At 41.7% G+C, this 16,766-nt stretch overlaps 1 protein-coding gene across 1 annotated transcript in view; it reads right to left on the bottom strand.

Moving 5' to 3' along the window:
- Nucleotides 1–15,144, bottom strand: part of WASL (WASP like actin nucleation promoting factor) — a 48,853-nt gene extending 33,709 nt beyond the window's left edge. Inside the window, exon 1 of the mRNA XM_030238028.2 lies at nucleotides 15,009–15,144. Coding sequence (XP_030093888.2) covers nucleotides 15,009–15,122 — 114 coding nt within the window. The 5' untranslated portion in view covers nucleotides 15,123–15,144. The remainder of the gene's footprint in view (nucleotides 1–15,008) is intronic.
- Between the last annotated feature and the right edge of the window lie 1,622 nt (nucleotides 15,145–16,766).

Genomic DNA, 16,766 nt, shown 5'->3' with positions numbered 1-16,766 from the left:
GTGCCTCAGTTTCCTCATCTGTAACACGTAAGGGAGACAATGACCACTAGCTCTGTAAAGTGCTTTGAGAACAACTGATGAAGAAGTATTATGCTGTCACAGACAGAAATTATTTTTGGAGGGTGTGAGATATGTGTCAACAGCTGCTAATAGGACAGTTAATTTCCACATATGTGGTGAGGAAATGGAGATATTCTTTCACCATGGGGGGGATGCCCATTGAGTCTAGTGACATTTATTACAGCTAACAGCTTCAATTAACTGCCCAAAGGGGCTCCTTCTTTGAAGATACCAGCACTACTTTTCCAACAAGAGGCCAAAAGCCACTTAAATTCACCTGCCTGTAAACAAACTTTAGTTTGGAAGCAGTGTCACAGAATGGTGGTCTTAGATGGCTGAGTGTACACAGATCTCAGGCTTACAATTTAAATCACCTATTTCTATTCTAGACTAACCATGGCTGCAAATTCTTTGTAACAAAATTACTAATGCTTTTTTAAGTTACCATCACACTTTTTTTACACAGTTCATTTAATTTGTGATTCTTAAGATGGAAGACTAAAGAGCACAATGCCTATGACTCAAAACTTCCCATGTACCTGGAATGTCTCAGTGGACTATTCCATGAAAACCCCTGAGCAATAATAATCCGTGAAGTCTCAGCATATTGGAAAAAATATAAAACAACACACCAAAAAAAGAGTAGTTTTGAAAACTAGGCACTCTAGCCTAGTTCTGACACAGCCCTTCAATAAGGGCAATCTCCCCATCCCCATATATCTAGGTTCATATACAAAAGATTCAGGCTACATTGAAAAATGCTAGGGAGAGATTACTTTAGCTTTTGACATGGCTACTTGGTCCCCTTAACTCCCCTAGGAGCTGAAAACTCCACTGTAGCATGGCCTTTGCAGCTCAAGATTTGTGTTTAAACTCTCAGGTCAGGTATTACAAACCTTTAATTTCTACTACTAAAAAAAAGCCTCCATCAAAAAATAATTTGTGTTTTTATTACACTCTCCCCCTTGACTGTCTAACTAAGTAGTACAATGGCAATTTAGTGTAGTTTATTCAAGGGAAAAAACACCCATCCTTAAGGAAAGAATTGCTGAGTCTGCAATATTCAATCTCCAGGGTGAAAAAAGAAATACAACTGAGCTCTACCAAGCTGAGACTTAATAAAAAGTCCAGATTAAGAATTATTTTGAAATTCAGATAATAAGAATGGAGTTGACAATTTACTTTCTGAACTTCCTACCCACTATCTGAAAATAAATGCAGAGGGCTGCTGAATGGGAAAGCTCCTTCCCTGAAGCCAAAATTCTTCTGTAACTCCTTATGTTGCCAGAATATTTCTTATAATGAAGTTGCCTGCTTTACTGAACACACCTGGAAGAGCAAAAACTGTAAAGAATCTACTATTTAAAGTTAATGAAAAAGTGTTTATTTATACAGGTCAAATGTTGTAGAAAGAGAGCAGCAGGATGTTATTTTTCCACTGCACTTAATACTACAGTGTCCATATCCAGTCACCAGTCTCCAGTTTAAGAAAAAAAAATGAAAATATCATGCAATACTTATTTTTTCTTTCAGTGCAGACTGGTAGTACAAGTTCCCATAGCAAAGGGGAGGAACAGATACAGTGATACTGTTCTCAATCTTAACTCTTAATGTCTGGATGATCAGAACAAAATCATACTCATCCTCATTTGAAGATAGTTAGCTCCCCACAACTACTGTGTTCTTGTTTGTAACTTGTGAACATTGTTCAACAGCAGTAATATATATGCTACGTGAAAAGTTATGTGTACCCATCTGATTTTACAAGTAATATAAAAATTATTTCACTCTACTTACAACAGTACTAGTAGTACTAGACTCATGTGAGAAACAAAGCTTACAATAAAGGAAATCAGTATTTATTACACCAATTTTAATATTTTAGAATCCACAAAGTCACACCAATATAATTAACATAGACAGGGTAAAGATATTTTAACAACTCTTAGGACAGAAAACAGTTGTTTCAAAGAACAGCTAAAAGAAACATCTAGTCTGAAACTGACCTTTAAGCTTTTTGGTGAGTATTGGCTGAATTAATATTGAGCCAAAATATAAACTTAAATCAAAAAGAACTTAAGATAGCTTTGCTTGTGATCACAGTGAAATTGTAACACTGACAACTACCAATCTGTACTGAAATGCAGTCCAATTAATCCGTATTATTATCCTAATCAAGCATCATATTTGAAGGATTACATGCTTCAGTTTCTGAACTACTTTTCTGCAAGTCTTCAAGTCTGTTCTGGAGCTGAAAGAGGCTAACATGCACAACGTTACTGGCTCCTGCTGTTCGGGAAAACTGGCAACTGCTTTCTTATCAGGTCAAGCATTTGTCACTCTTCTGAAAACCTCAACTCATGCAATAAATTACAGTGCTTTTTTGACAGTATAAAATCAGCAGGTAAATTGTTATACCATACTAACATAAAAATGTACATGATAAATGTTATGCTAGTTACAATCATTGAACAGATAAAAGTAATTTGTGACATTATGACTACTTTTTTCAGATGTATAACACTTTTGGAAACAAGATATTCTCTGTGAGGGCAATGATACACCTTAAATCCCAATGGATGAAAGAAGGTACCCTTTGTCAAAGCAGACTTTAGATTTCCAATTTTTTTGTGGATATTCCCTTCCTTTTTGATCAACTACTTCAGTAACTCTAAGCACCTGAACAGCCTCAATCTGTTAATATAGAAACAGAAAACTCTTGATGTTGAGTGTATGAAAGATAATATCACTCCCATGAGTTCACAGTTTAGACAAAAAAAGCTGGTTACCTCCCTAAAAGAGAATTCAAGAAAAATTACATCCTCAAGAGACTTTACATGAATATAGAAATAGGATACCTCTCCCAGTCTCCTGCAATAAATTATTACTGGTGTGGTACCTACATAATAACAATGCATTGCTAGAAGTTCAGTATAGCTGATTGTATGGTTGGTATGTATCAGATTTAAGTCTGTATAACTGGGTCCTCAAAAGACTAGGAGGTAAATCGCCAGAAGCTTTAAGACTGTGGTACAAGCACTTCCTATAGGAAGATGGTAATGGAGAGTGCCAATAACACAGCTGGATCTTGAGAAAGCCTTGCAGGGGGATAAAGGGTCTGAGGTTAATAATAATTAAAAAAAAAAAATCTTGATTTCCTGATAGTCTTGTATCCATTCCTGGGCACACAGGGCAGATTTACAGAATAAACTGAAAGCTAGTCAGTCTCCTCAATGGAAGTGTCCCACTGAACATCTGTTGCTCAAAAGTGCATTCTTCAGAATGTCACTGCCATCCACCAGGTGCAATATTATACACAGCTTGTTTTTTACTAGATTATGTGGAACTAACATCTCTAAATCTGTCAATCCCTACATAAAAGCTTCTGTTCTGCAACAAATGCAACAGTCCTCAGCAGAATTCCAGACTCCAAGAAGTAACACGTCAGTCAGCTCACTCCAGCACTAGGTTACTCTCACAAACCAGGCACCATGCTGCACATAAAAGTGCCCAGAGCACCTGAATTAAAAACAGCCTTGATAATGCATGGTAGACATCTGTATTCAAGGCTGATTTGTTTATCTGGAGTAAGCCAACTATGTAACACCCCTAGCTAATCCAGACTTGCATCATAGTGATGTTTTTTTGTATGTGGTGTCCTTGGAGAAGTTATTTCCAGTCAAATGGATATTGGTACTGCATCATCTCATTGCTAAAACAATTACTGCAGCCAGAATTGACATGCAAGTCACCATCCTGAAATAAAGCCTAAAACCACTCAGCTACTCTGAACCAAATGCTACCTCTTGTAGGAGAAAACTGCTTGCACAGCACCAAGCCTCATCAGGGGACCAGTTCTTGCCAATGCTGACTTATAAAAGTGACATCGGGAAAAAAATATGGCCTGAAGGGAGAGAGGGAATAACCAGACACTCAAGGGGAAAAAATGATAAAATAAAAACTTGAGAGAAGTGTTTGCAGAACTGAGGCATGCAAACACTATCTAGTAGATCTTGTGGACACAGAAGACAGAAGAAACTGAAAAATTTCCTGAGCTCATACCTTTATAGCCCAGACAGAACCAACGACTAAGGTGAGATATCAGCACAGACAGAATATGTGATGATTAAACTATCACTAATTACCCTACCTGACACCCTAGAACAGTTCTCTGGAGCTCAATCAGGAAACAAATTACTGCATCTGAGGTGATGGGAAACTGCTACAACACTCCAAAATGCAGTTAAGATTCTAAGAGAACTAAGCACATACCTGGAGGCTCTGAAGATGCACAGAACTTTTCTTAAATTACTTACAAACTACTCATCAGAAAAGAAACCTTCAGACAGGATACATTTTCTTAGGCCACTGCTATGCAAACAAGAAGTGAAGTAAAAGAAATGCAGCATCCTTTAAGGTCATCTTTGCTGTACCACATGCACTCTGTAGAAGCACAGCCACATCTCCTTACCAGAAGGCAAAAATCTTTTTCCTCCTGGAATCAGGGATCAGAAACCTTATGAGCTCATGTTCACCATATCAGTATCAAACAGACTTGATAATTTGTCCACTGGAGCAGGTGATTACATGAACAGGCACACTTTTGTCTGCTGTAAACTTCTAGGCACCTACATTTTCTCTGGTTTCCAAAAGAAATTTCTAGGAGCAGAAAGACAATATTGAATTTGGCTCCTGGCAGGAAAAACAGGTTTGACTTGAACTTAATGTCAAAGCAGACAGTTATGTGCACAGCAGCAGAGCTGACACTTATTGTGTGATCTACATGCTACTGACAACGCTAGAAGAGACAGTTCACATCTCCCCATCCCCAGAACGGCTTTTGTCTCCTTGCAGATTTCCCTGGTTGTGCAAATATGAATTACTAAGACCTGGGCCACTTTCAGGATATGATGGGAAATGGTGAAAAATGCATGTATGTATAGAGGAACAAACTCTCTTCCCAAAACAACACAAATTGGATAGTGATGGCCCTACCCCATATGATGTACCAGGAGCTGTTTACACCGCTCTAATCTCAAAAGCACACGCATACTAATTTGAGCAACTACGAGGCTAGCACTCAAAACTGTGCCAGGAAGTGGTACCAACAAACTGAACACCATGGATGGTCATGGAACAGTGCCTGAGTTCATGCTACTGCCCCACTTAGGTTTGTTAGCAAAGCTGGCTGACACACCACAGGTGAGAAAAGACAAGATGCATCCTTCTGCCACCAAGCTTAAATGTCATCAGCAAAATAAAGGTATGGTCCAGACAGGTATGTTCAGTGTGAGAGATGGACTCCTTTGTATCACAGTGTGAAGCCTGGAGTAGCAACATGAACACTTCTTCGATAGACAAATTTCCATAAACAATATGAAAAGAGGATGGAGAAACAAACAGGATTTTTTCTGTCATTTACAGGCAAAAAAAACCAGAGGTGTTCAAGGAGGCTGTAAAGAAAAAGCCTCAATGACGAAGTGAAGCATTCAAAGCAAGACCTTCTAAATGAAATAAAAAGATGAAGTTAAAACCATGACATGGAGTGAGATCTACATATCCCAGCAAAACTTTTAGCACCAAATCCATCTCTGTGCATCCTATCAAACAAAACTGTAACACAACCATAGGTATGTTGCACCTAGATGCTTGAATTAAGGCAAGGAAGGTCATGACCTCAGCAGAGGCAACAGCTGTATTATCAGCCTCTCAGGTATAGAAATAGTGGCACCTGAATATGATATGGACAAATCTCTTAAAGACAAAACTATTCTTTAAAATAAAGAAATATTGTATTGAATTGCTGAGTTCTAGACACCATGCAAAACCAGCACTTTCTGTCACAATCACACTTTAAATTTAAAGCCATACAAGATTTTAAAGTTCCAGCTACACAAACTGAGCACAGCACTAACAGTACAGTGCAACACAAAGAGGCCAACATTGTTTAAGAAAGGTCAAAATTACAACACTATTGTATGGCTAAAAGATATTGGTTCACGTAACATCCCACAAAATTAAGCCAAACCCTGAATTTTAAAAAACTTAATTATCAGGTTGATAAAAATATAAATGCTAATAAATCCATATCCAGTTATAAAATGATTTTCATACCTGAGACACTCTTAACTAAAACCTAAAGCAAATAAAGAAAAAAACAACCCTGCATTTGTTAGAAACTACTGCTTCCTTTTCTGCAAATGCAAGGGGAAGCTTTTGCCTGTGGTATTGCACAGAACACACACCACTACAGGATGTTCATAGTTTTCTTCCTCTTTTCAGTTAACCACAAAAATCAAGCGCAGTTTTAGAGAGGGAAGCTTATTTGGATGCCTTTGTGTATATTTAGTGTCATAAGCCAAGTGATGTTTCTGTTTGCTTTGGCTGACTCAGGGGGAGTAAAGGGAAAAAATGTCTGCTTAGAAAGAATGACCACATCTTAGCTGTGCTCAGAGAGAGCTGTCACATGGTTAGAGGAGCAGGAAATAACTTACAGTTCAGTCGAACCAGGACTAGGCAATTCTGTGGTTTCAAATCTGAGCCTGTAGAGTTGCTGAAGCTGTATCTTCCAGTATACAGTTTCTTAATATAGCAGCTTACAAACTGGAGAGTCCAGTCCTGCCTGGAAAAGCAGCACTGAAGGGTGGAATAGTGCAAGAAGCCTGAGGAATACCATACTCCTGTTTCTGTGTACCCTTCTCATATCCACTAAAAGTTCTCTTCCCTATAACAACATTAACAATGACTTTGGCCAGTGAAGACAAAAATAGGTGAGAAACGTGTAACGGCCAAGTCTCAGGCTCCAGCGCACTCCGTATCTGCAGCAGCAAAAGCTGCCTGGCATAGACACTGCCTCCTCTCCTCATGACTTTTCTTGTACAGTGCTCTGCTGAGCTACAATACACGCCATGTCTACTCCAGCACTGAGTATGGGTAGGACTACACATCTCACGGGACACAAATCAGGTCCTTCCTTGTTCATCCTTAAGAACAAAAGAGCTGAGGAAGTGAGAAGGGGGAATAGGGAGTGGAGGGGAGAACGGCAAGAAAGAGAGTCAGTCCTACCTGGAGAACTTTGCACAGATTATGGATGCAGGACTGAAGGCAGAAAGGAAAATTCTGGAAGCACTTGAGGTGCAAGAGGAAAACAGGAAAGGAGGAAACCCTGTTATTGGGACAGGGCAGAAAACTTACTAAAAACATAAAAATCATGTGTGTTAAGAGTACAGGGAGAACATGATGAAAGCAGAGACACAAGATTTGGAGGGCAGAGGTCACGATGCAGGACTTCAAGGTACATCAGCAGGATGGGGCTTTCAAAATAAATAGTGGTTAAATTGATTCCTAAAATAGAAAATTCTTTTAAAGTCAATAAATTATTGCTTCTGTTACAAAATGTACTAGGGAGGTTGTAAAAAAGTCTGTCACTTCTCTTTATCCCCAACACATAAAAATATTAATCCAACAAATTAATACTAATTTCTTATCCACAAATCACACACAGGTAAATTGGCTGTCGCCTTGAGAGGGGAGAAAACATTTAAAATTTACTGCCAAATTCCCACTTCCAACTATTCTTGTTCTTCAGCCTAGACAGCAAGACAAGTACTAGGGCTCGTTACCTAATCTCAGCAAGTGCTGGCTAACTTTTGGGACAGCCATTATCATCAGTAATACTTGAAGTAAACACATTGTTTAGAAGAACTTATAATCTCAGAGGCAAGAGTTACCTTTGCATAATTGAGAGTTCAAATAATGAAAAAGTCTTCTAAGCTGTTCAAAAAGGCAAAAGTCACACTTTCTTTTGCTAGGTTAGTGTTTCTCAAATTGCAGGCACAGTACCTTCACATACAAAATGTGCTCATATAGGAGCATATCTGTGTCCACTAAATACACCCCCCTTATGCTGCAGAGTGGCTAATGAACAAGGGGAGATAAAGCCAAAATAACATATTTGCATTAAAGGTAAAGGAGATGAATGCAGGGAAATTCTGAATTACATGATGCTCTGCAGGGGAAAATGATGTGTGAAACTGTCTTACAGAAATGGAAACACAACCTTAGTGTGATCTTTCAGCTTTAAACTCGACACACTGGAGAACTGAAAAATGTATTAACACTGTTTCTCAGAAAACCTAAACAGAAAATGCTGCCTTAAGAGTGAGGATTTTAAGGACAGCTAAATAAACAGTAGAGGGAAAACAGCCTCACATAGGTGGGGATGCATGTATGAAAGCAAGTGCCTGAAGTGAGAAGCAATCTGCAAATGTGTCTGGAGCTCTGCAGCCAGCAACAGTTTCCTTGCCAGCAATGATCATCTCCACAGAACATTATGTCTAGAGGAATTGAGTAATTCATTTAATGAACTTATTACAGAATCATATATTCTTAACACAGACATTCTAATTAGAGATACGTAAAGTGTCATTTACTGCACAAAGAGGCATCAGCTAAACTGGCTACCTTTAACTCAGAAGTGTCTGAGAAAACACTACTAAATTTTAAGAATTAAGCAAGTGAGAAGCTTTCTAATAAAGTGTCCCTATGACTGTTTGAAGTGAATCTTTCCTTTTTTTATTTGGACTTTTGAGAACACTGCTCCTGTCATGTGACGATCACAGTACACTTCAGGATCTTCAAATTTAACTACAATTGAGCTGAAGGCCACAGCTACTATTCCCATTTTATTGGATATCCAGGCACCAACAACACGTCTGGAAGCCACAAAAGATAGCGTGGCAGTGTACCCAGGGAAATATCCTGAGAAACTAAACTATCTTGTACAGCATCTGAGTCACCTCCCAGTAGAGTGGACTGTTTAAAACCACCCATGAAGATACACTTCTAGTCCTACTAAATCCACTCTGTAAGATTTACTGTTACAAGGAGAACAAACTAGTCAATAAAAAAAATATCTCTGTGCTAAGTAATACAATGTCAGCTTTTCTTCAAGAAACTCTACCCTAACCTCCTAACCTACCAATAAGCAACTCTGTCTAATGTGCCTGTGACACATTTTTGTTACCTCCGGTATTTTATTATCTAGGTATTAGGTAATGAGACCATAAGTCTCCTGTACACTAAGTTTTATTTCTGTACTACAAAGATTCCTCAAGAGACAAGCCTATGAAACACACTCACTAGAGGAGAGGACACTATAAATCTTACCACACAGCTTCAAGTCAACGGCAAATTTTCTCAGCAAACTGAGCATTTAGAGCTCTACAAACCCCATGTACAGACAGTTCTGCCTATAAAAAGTCAATGACAGGATCAGGCCTGTTTTCACGTTGGTTAATGAACTAGTACAAAGTTCCTAGGTGGCACTCACTCATCACATACAAATATCTTCAATGCTTCACTCCATCCATTCCACCACTAAGCTAGAAGCTGTCAGTGGCAATTGCTGGCACTGCTGGCACCTGCAGCCACCATCAATGAAAGCAGTAGATGAGTTCTTAATGCTGGCACAAAGTAGAGCAATAGGGGTCATAGAAAGTTCTAAAGAAAAAACAGGTGAGTTTTTTCATGCAGAAGTACCAGAACTCTTTCAAAAAAAAGTAATTCAAGATCTAAAATTAGAGCATTCCCCATCCTCACGTTTTTAGCCCGAAATTGCATGGTTCTTACAAGATGGATCTTACACTCCTCACTTGCGACAAATTTGGCTAGTACTACATCTTTCAGAACCCCAGAAGAAATAAGCAGAGAGAAAAACAGCCTAGTGATAAAAAATTCAAAACAATATTTACAAGCAGATAATGGCAAGAAATCACATCAATCTTCCATTAAAGGAAGAACAAAGTAGTCTTTACATTTAAAAATTTGCATGAAATAGCAAACTCAATGCTTATCTTCTAACAAGAACCTAACTCTTCCTTGGGTGCTCTTCTAAGCAAGGATTAATTGAACATTTTGGTCAAAAACTTGCAGTCAAAACTTGACTGTTCATCTGAATCCTAAATTAAAACTCTGCCCTTTTCTAAATTCCTTAACATGACTCTTAGCTGTGAAAAACCAGTAAGTTTCAACACAACAGCTTGTGACTACAAATTGTTTTCATCCTGTTGTGTATGTATACCATAGGATTCCAGAGCACTTATCAGGAGCATGAGCGGCATACTTGACCATCTGATTAACCACACAGATGCTGAGAGACTTTTGGCACTTGACTGCCTCCAAGACAGATAAAATATATCTACAAAGATACTCAGAAGAGCTTAAAGCTAAAGCCTTAACAGAGTGAAGTACAGGTACCAGGTCTGTCTTAGTAGATCACCCTTCATTCAGCAGTACATAATGCTTCACAACTGACACACAGTGACTGAAACTTGTAGCAGGACTCACTCCTCATATCAAGACACAATTTGTCTAGCACATGAGGTACAAGAACAGCCAGGAGAGATATAACCGCTACAGTCACTGAACAGAAAAACTTCTGATAGCTGAGTTTCTATCTTAAAGTCAGTTGAATAAGAGATTTAGATAACTGACAGTGAGGTTTATTGACAATTAGGGGATTTTAAACCTAAATTTCTGTCTTTTTCTCCTTCACCATATCCCACACTTTGTGAATTGGTGCTTTGTCTCAAATACATACAGCTACGAGATGCAGTGCCTTCTAGACTGTTCCCAAGCAGTCTCAAAACATTTCTCATCCATGAGTAAATAAGCCAAGGCAATGAACTATGCTGTAAAGACATTAATAGCAAGCTGTGAGCATGACAATGATTGTACCACTTGCTCTACAGAGTCTGATATGATCCATTACTGTGAAAATCAGTTTTGTAGGCAGAGATTTGGTTCAAAAGAACTGTCAAAACCCCACTGTCTTTCTCTCTACAATGGAAGATTATCACTGATCAGTTGTTCAGAGAACTCACTCAAGTGGATACTAGTGAGGTGTCTAAAGATGCTACATGTCTTTTGCAGAACAGGGGAAATCTCAAAAGAAATCCAGGTGTAATTCTCAATACTCTTCTTTTCCACAGGACCCCATTCTTTACACTTTATCTTTTCCCTCCATATCTCATTTAAAAACAAAAGCAAAGATGAGAGAATCACCACTGACTTAATGACTCAGTTCTCCCTACTTTTACAGGGCTAAGACTTTTTTTAAACTGCAATGTCAATCTTCTTTGGATGTACAGACTGCAGCCTAAACTCAAACTGAGGAGTCCCAACACTTCTCAGACACGTGAAGCAGCCCATAACTCAGACCTGTAGTCTAACTTTGAGTCCTAGTTCATGCTGTTTTCATAAGCACAAGTAATCTTACAAGTCCCTTCCTGATAAAACATTTAATTCTTATCAATTAAGAGCTATAACAGCCATTCAAGTTTTTATTTAGTTTTATCTCAGCTATTACTGCAATTTGTTCCTTGGCTCTGATATACAAACTTATTCTGGTCACATGCACTTTTAAAAGCAGCCAAAACAGTTTTCTTAGAAGTGACACTACTGTGTCACTTCTCTTTCTGCATCCTTCACCAGTTCCTGTTTACCATATGAAGCATGGCGAGATCTTACAAAGAACAACATATTCCCTGCCTTATTCATTGCACCTTATCCATGTGTTGAGTCGCACTTCTAAGCAGCATAAAATATCATCTCCATTCTACCTACTTCTAATGCTACTAAGTACATACTTCTCATGGTTTGTTTCTTAAAAATTATTTCCACAGAATAAACTAGTTTTTAATTACTGACATCTCTGACCAATATTATTAATTCAAATTATAAAAGTTACTTCTTTCTTACATATTATAAAATGGATACCTAGCATTTATTTTTTCTTACAAAACTCATTATTATTTAAAGTAATGATTAATAACTAACCAGAACTTATGCAAAAACTTTTAAGCCGGGCATAACCACAAAAAATCATTAATGTGCACAAAACTAATCTCATAGCTCCACTTAGTATAAGTGTACATAAAATTTTATTTCCACATTATTATTAGAAAGTTATGGAAAACTTTTTACAGAGAGCAAATTTTATACCTGGCCTAGATAACAAAGGTCATAAACCTGAATGAAAATTAGTTACATGCCTAAACAATGGAAGTCCTAAAGGGCTTTATGCTGGATATATTCTGTAAATAGTTCTACATCTGGATTAATATTTCAGCCAAATTAACTATAGCTACAGCTTTGACTATTAGCCAGTGGCTTGTTTGAAAGCCTGATCCATCATGGGCAAAGGTATTTTAATTGCTTGTAGATTCAGATAAACGTTTTACAGCTCAGCAAGTAGAGGGGGAAAAAAAAGAGTAGAGAAAAAAATCAATTACCCTATGTATGTACACTTGCCTACTAGTGAGTTTCTCAAAGTACCAGTCGTAGTGTGCAGAATTGTATCAACCTCAGCAACACACAGAGGGATGGCTCTTCACCATTTCCCCCTCTCACAGGAAATTTTTCTGTCAGGGATCATTACTTAAGATGCCATTGGAACTATGTCCATTTCCGAGTTCACAGACTGTGAGTACTCAGTCAAAGTTATATTGCTTGATATTTTCCTTTGCTTTTTCATAGAATAAAAATCAGATAGTTGAATCCTCAATATTATTTCAAAATAGCTGCCTTGTTACCAGTCAGAAAAAAAGGAAAGACTGAAATAAATCAGATTCAGAGCACCATATGCTTTCTTAACTAAGCCCTTCGGGCCTGATAGCAGCACTATGGCGTCCATTAAGAACTCTATAAATTATTACTACAAAGAGTATCTTAGGAGCATAGTTTAATGTCTCAACTTTCCTCTGGTGTTCCTTGCAGTAGTGATCTAAACACGAGGTCTAGTCAAACAAAACCTAAAATTATGTCAGTGTGGCTGATACATCCAATAGCCTCTCCATGCCCCAGAGTGACGGAAACATCGGGGCTGCCTTCCTGCTGCAGGTGGTGTTTCAGGGAGCAAGCATTTAGCATACTATAGAACTCACAAAATTTTCCTTTATTAAAAAGGAGCACTTACAGTCTGAAACTTCACTAATGAGCAATTCAAACATGGATATTATGAGATCAGATATCATGAACATTACAGCAAAAAGGCTTTTATCAGCACAGCATGTTGAGTCAAGCTAGAAGGTCAAGAGTGCCAAGAGTCCTACTAGGCTCCAACAGATACTGTGGTTTCAAGTTAGACAGCTGTTACCATCTAAAGGTACCCATTCAATTTCTCTGCTTAAGACAGAGCCCTCCAAGGGGAAGATTATTCAATCTGTTCACTTGTTTCTGAATTTCTGGCTCATGCCACACAGTAAGCCAAAAAAGCCCTGTTAAATACCTCTAGATCTTCAATGCTTAAGTCCTCAAGATTGAGCAGAGAACCCCAACTTTACTAAAATAAGCCCATTATTAACTCAGACAGCACAAAGGGCTGGGAAAAGAGGAAACAACAGACAACTATTTTAAGAACCTCCATTGGAAAGTCACCCAATATTCAGTGTAAATGTGTAATTTCGAGCAAGAAGTAAATCCCATGACACCCAGATCCTGTTAAGATATTTACCTTCACTCTGCTTTCAACATACTACTTATGCAGAAAATTTGGGAGCTTAACTAGGTGAGTTTTACAGCTGAGTATAACAGAAATTAAAAGTGTGTTCACCTGACAAGAAAAAAAAATCAAATTATAGAAAAGCAAACTGAAAATCAATTTACACACAAATTCATGCACTATTTTTTTATATTTAGAGAAAAGTTGATACTGGTTTTTTATTTCTTAGCAAAGAAGCTGAAGATACGAAATGTTGCCTGAAATTAACTGAGACATTTCTACAATTCTATACTTTTCAAAACATATTTTTGGGTTTTATTTTTTCTGACACACAACTTAGTTACTGTGACAGCATCTTATCTAACCCACCCCAGTGTACATATTCTCTACTTCCTGTTCCGTTGCTGCATCTTATATTTTCCTCGCAGCAGTCTGATCAACAATACCATTTCAAAGTCCAGAGAGTTATGTGGAATCAGTATGACTACACGGATATCCTGCTTTAAGCCACATTTTAAGTTCATTAAACACCCTCCATAGCTTTACAGCAAGTGCCTAACAGTATTTTAGGTACGGGGGACAATGCACCACTCATTCCTTTGAAAAATACAATTTTTAAAAAAGAAGCTTATTTTCCAGTGAGAGCGGTTATCTTTTGAAGCTTTCAAATAGTTCTTTAGTACAGATAAGTAGTTTTAGTACAGTTTTACGTTACATGCAAGAAGGTATTCTGAAACTGAACTTACTGATATAGAAACAGGAAAATATGTAGAATTTCAGTACACGAACTTGTTGTTTACGCTAAGAAAAGGACAGACTAAACCCAAGGCAGGCCTAGCACTGATACGAGCCTTCCTACAACTTCGTCCAACACTGCTTTGTTGTACCGCCGGTGCACCTGGGGTCCGTCCCAGCCTCGTCGAGCAATGGAACTTTTACGCCCCTGGAGCCCCGCGGCTGCTCCTTTGCGGCCGGCTTCCCCTGCAGAGCACGGGTCGGCTGCAGGGCAGCGGGAGTCCCACCAGCCCCCGGGAGCTCCATATGCCGACGGACAGCGAGGCGCGGAAGGACGGCGCCCACACCGCTGCCCCAGGCGGTCTCGGAGCCGCCCGGCGCGCCCGGCTTCGAAGGGAGCGAGGCCGAGCCCGGCGCTCAGGGCCGGCAGCCCCGCCGGACCGGGCCGGCCGAGGGGCCGCTGCCGCCGCCGTTCATCGCTGCCCGCCCTGCGCTGCGGGCGAGCCGGGCAGGCAGCGAGGCCTGCGAGGGCCGCCCCCTCCCGACGCCGGGACGGGGCAGTGGAGCAGGATGAAACTTCCGCAGCCTCAACTTCCCAGCGCCCGGCCGGGCTGTCCTCACACGCCCCCGCCCGCCCCGGACCCGACCCGCCGCACCCTGGAGGGGCGGCTGGGGGTGCCCCAGTCCCCTCGCCCCCCTGGTCGGGACTTACCACGCATTTCTTGCCGAGGAAGCCGAAGAGGCTCTCATTCTCCTGCGGGGTGAGCAGCAGCGAGCCCACGTTAGTGACCCGCCGCGGGGGCTGCTGCTGCGGGGCGCCGCTCATGGCCGGGGCCGGCCCGGCGCTGCCCTCGCCGCCCTGCGACCGATGGCGCCCGCGGCCCCTTCCTCCCCTTCCTCCTCCGCCGCCGCTGCCGGGGCCTCACAGCAGCCGCATCGCAGAGCCTCTTCGCGGGGCCGAGGAAGGAAGGAGGAGAAGAGGAGCGGCGGGGAGGGGGGCGGTCGGGAAAGGGGGTGCCGGGCAGCAGTGCAGCCGCGCCGGAGCCGCTGCGCGCCGGGGCCGCTCCCGATCGCTCCCGCCCCTAAACTTCCAACTCCGGCCCGGCCCCGGCGGCCGCGCGATCCAACATGGCAGCGGGGGCGGGCGAGACCACGGCGCGCGGCAGCCAAGGGGGAGCCCAGCGAGCGCGCGGCCGCCGCGACCATGCGCCGTGCGGGGGGAGGGGAGGGCGTCGCCTTCCGCGCCCGCCCCCTCGGTACCTGCCGGGCCGGGCGGTGCCGGGCAGGGGCGGCCCGCGGGGGCGAGAGGGGGAGGAGAGGGGTGAACAGAGCATGAAGAAGAAGAAAGACAAGAAGATGACGAAAAGGAGGAGCGGTCGCTGCCTCGGGACGCGGTCGCTGTCCCGGAGCCGTGGGAACGGCCGGGGCGCTGTGAGGGGCAGTGCTGCCCGGTGCTCCGGGCTGAGGTCCTGGGGAGCTCGGGTCCGTGGGAGAATCGCCCGGAGCGCGAAGGGGCCTCCACACCATCGCCTGAGCGCGGGGTATCCGGGCCGCCCGCGGGCGTGCGGGAACCAGCGTGTGCTGGAAGCCCTCCAGCTGTCCGTGGAACCCGGTGTAGTTCGTAACCCAAAAGCCTTTTCACGTTTTGTGGCAGAAAGGGAGCTTGTTGCCCAGCCGGCGTGTCGCTGTGCGCAGCCAGCGGGGAGGCCGGGCGGGGGTGTCACCCACCCACGGCCAAACGCTGCCTGTCACAGTCCGAGGTGAATAGTAGGTATTTCGCGCTCTCCAGGAGCCAGCTGCTAAGGAGAAATCACGTATACAGTTAACAGCCTTTGTCAGCCAGATTTCTCTTCCCCCTGCTTCTCTCCGTGTGACAGCAACCAGCTGCGATGAAGGCTGAAGACATTTCAAAACCCCAAGACCCAAAGCACTGCTGCTTATACTCAGCCTTCAGCTGCACGAAAGAAATGTTCACGTTTCTTATGTGCAAAGGTGAAAAACAGATCTCAAAGTGAGCACCTTGCTAGTTTTCTGCGGTTTTAGGTGAAGAGTGTGTCTCATCGTCTCATAAATTAATTGTCTGTGTGGAAGGTGCTAGGTGAAAGGGAGAAGGTCCCCCACTGTAAATGTACTATACAATGTACAAAAGAACTGCAGTGCAAGAGCAAACAAACCGGGGAAGACAGGAGAAAAACCTGGGAACACAAGTCTTTACATGATGCTAACGTATGATGCTGTACTGACTTCGTATCTTCCAAAAGATCAGGTGGGGACAAGATGGCAGCCCCTTCTGCTCTACTTACAGGCCCTTTTTCGTGTACTTAAGAGCTTGTAACTGTATCCAAAAGAAGGGAGAATATGGAAGTCCTGATTTTACACCATAAAAATAGTTTGAAATGCATGCATATACAAGACTCCTCAATCTGCAGGTCTCTCAGAAGGGACTTGAGTCTTACTGTAAAGGAAAACC

This window comes from Serinus canaria, chromosome 1A, assembly GCF_022539315.1.
Source record: "Serinus canaria isolate serCan28SL12 chromosome 1A, serCan2020, whole genome shotgun sequence".
Taxonomy (NCBI): Eukaryota; Metazoa; Chordata; class Aves; order Passeriformes; family Fringillidae; genus Serinus; species Serinus canaria.
The sequence above is the reverse complement of the archived record's forward strand: the minus strand, read 5'-3'. Positions and strand labels throughout refer to the sequence as shown.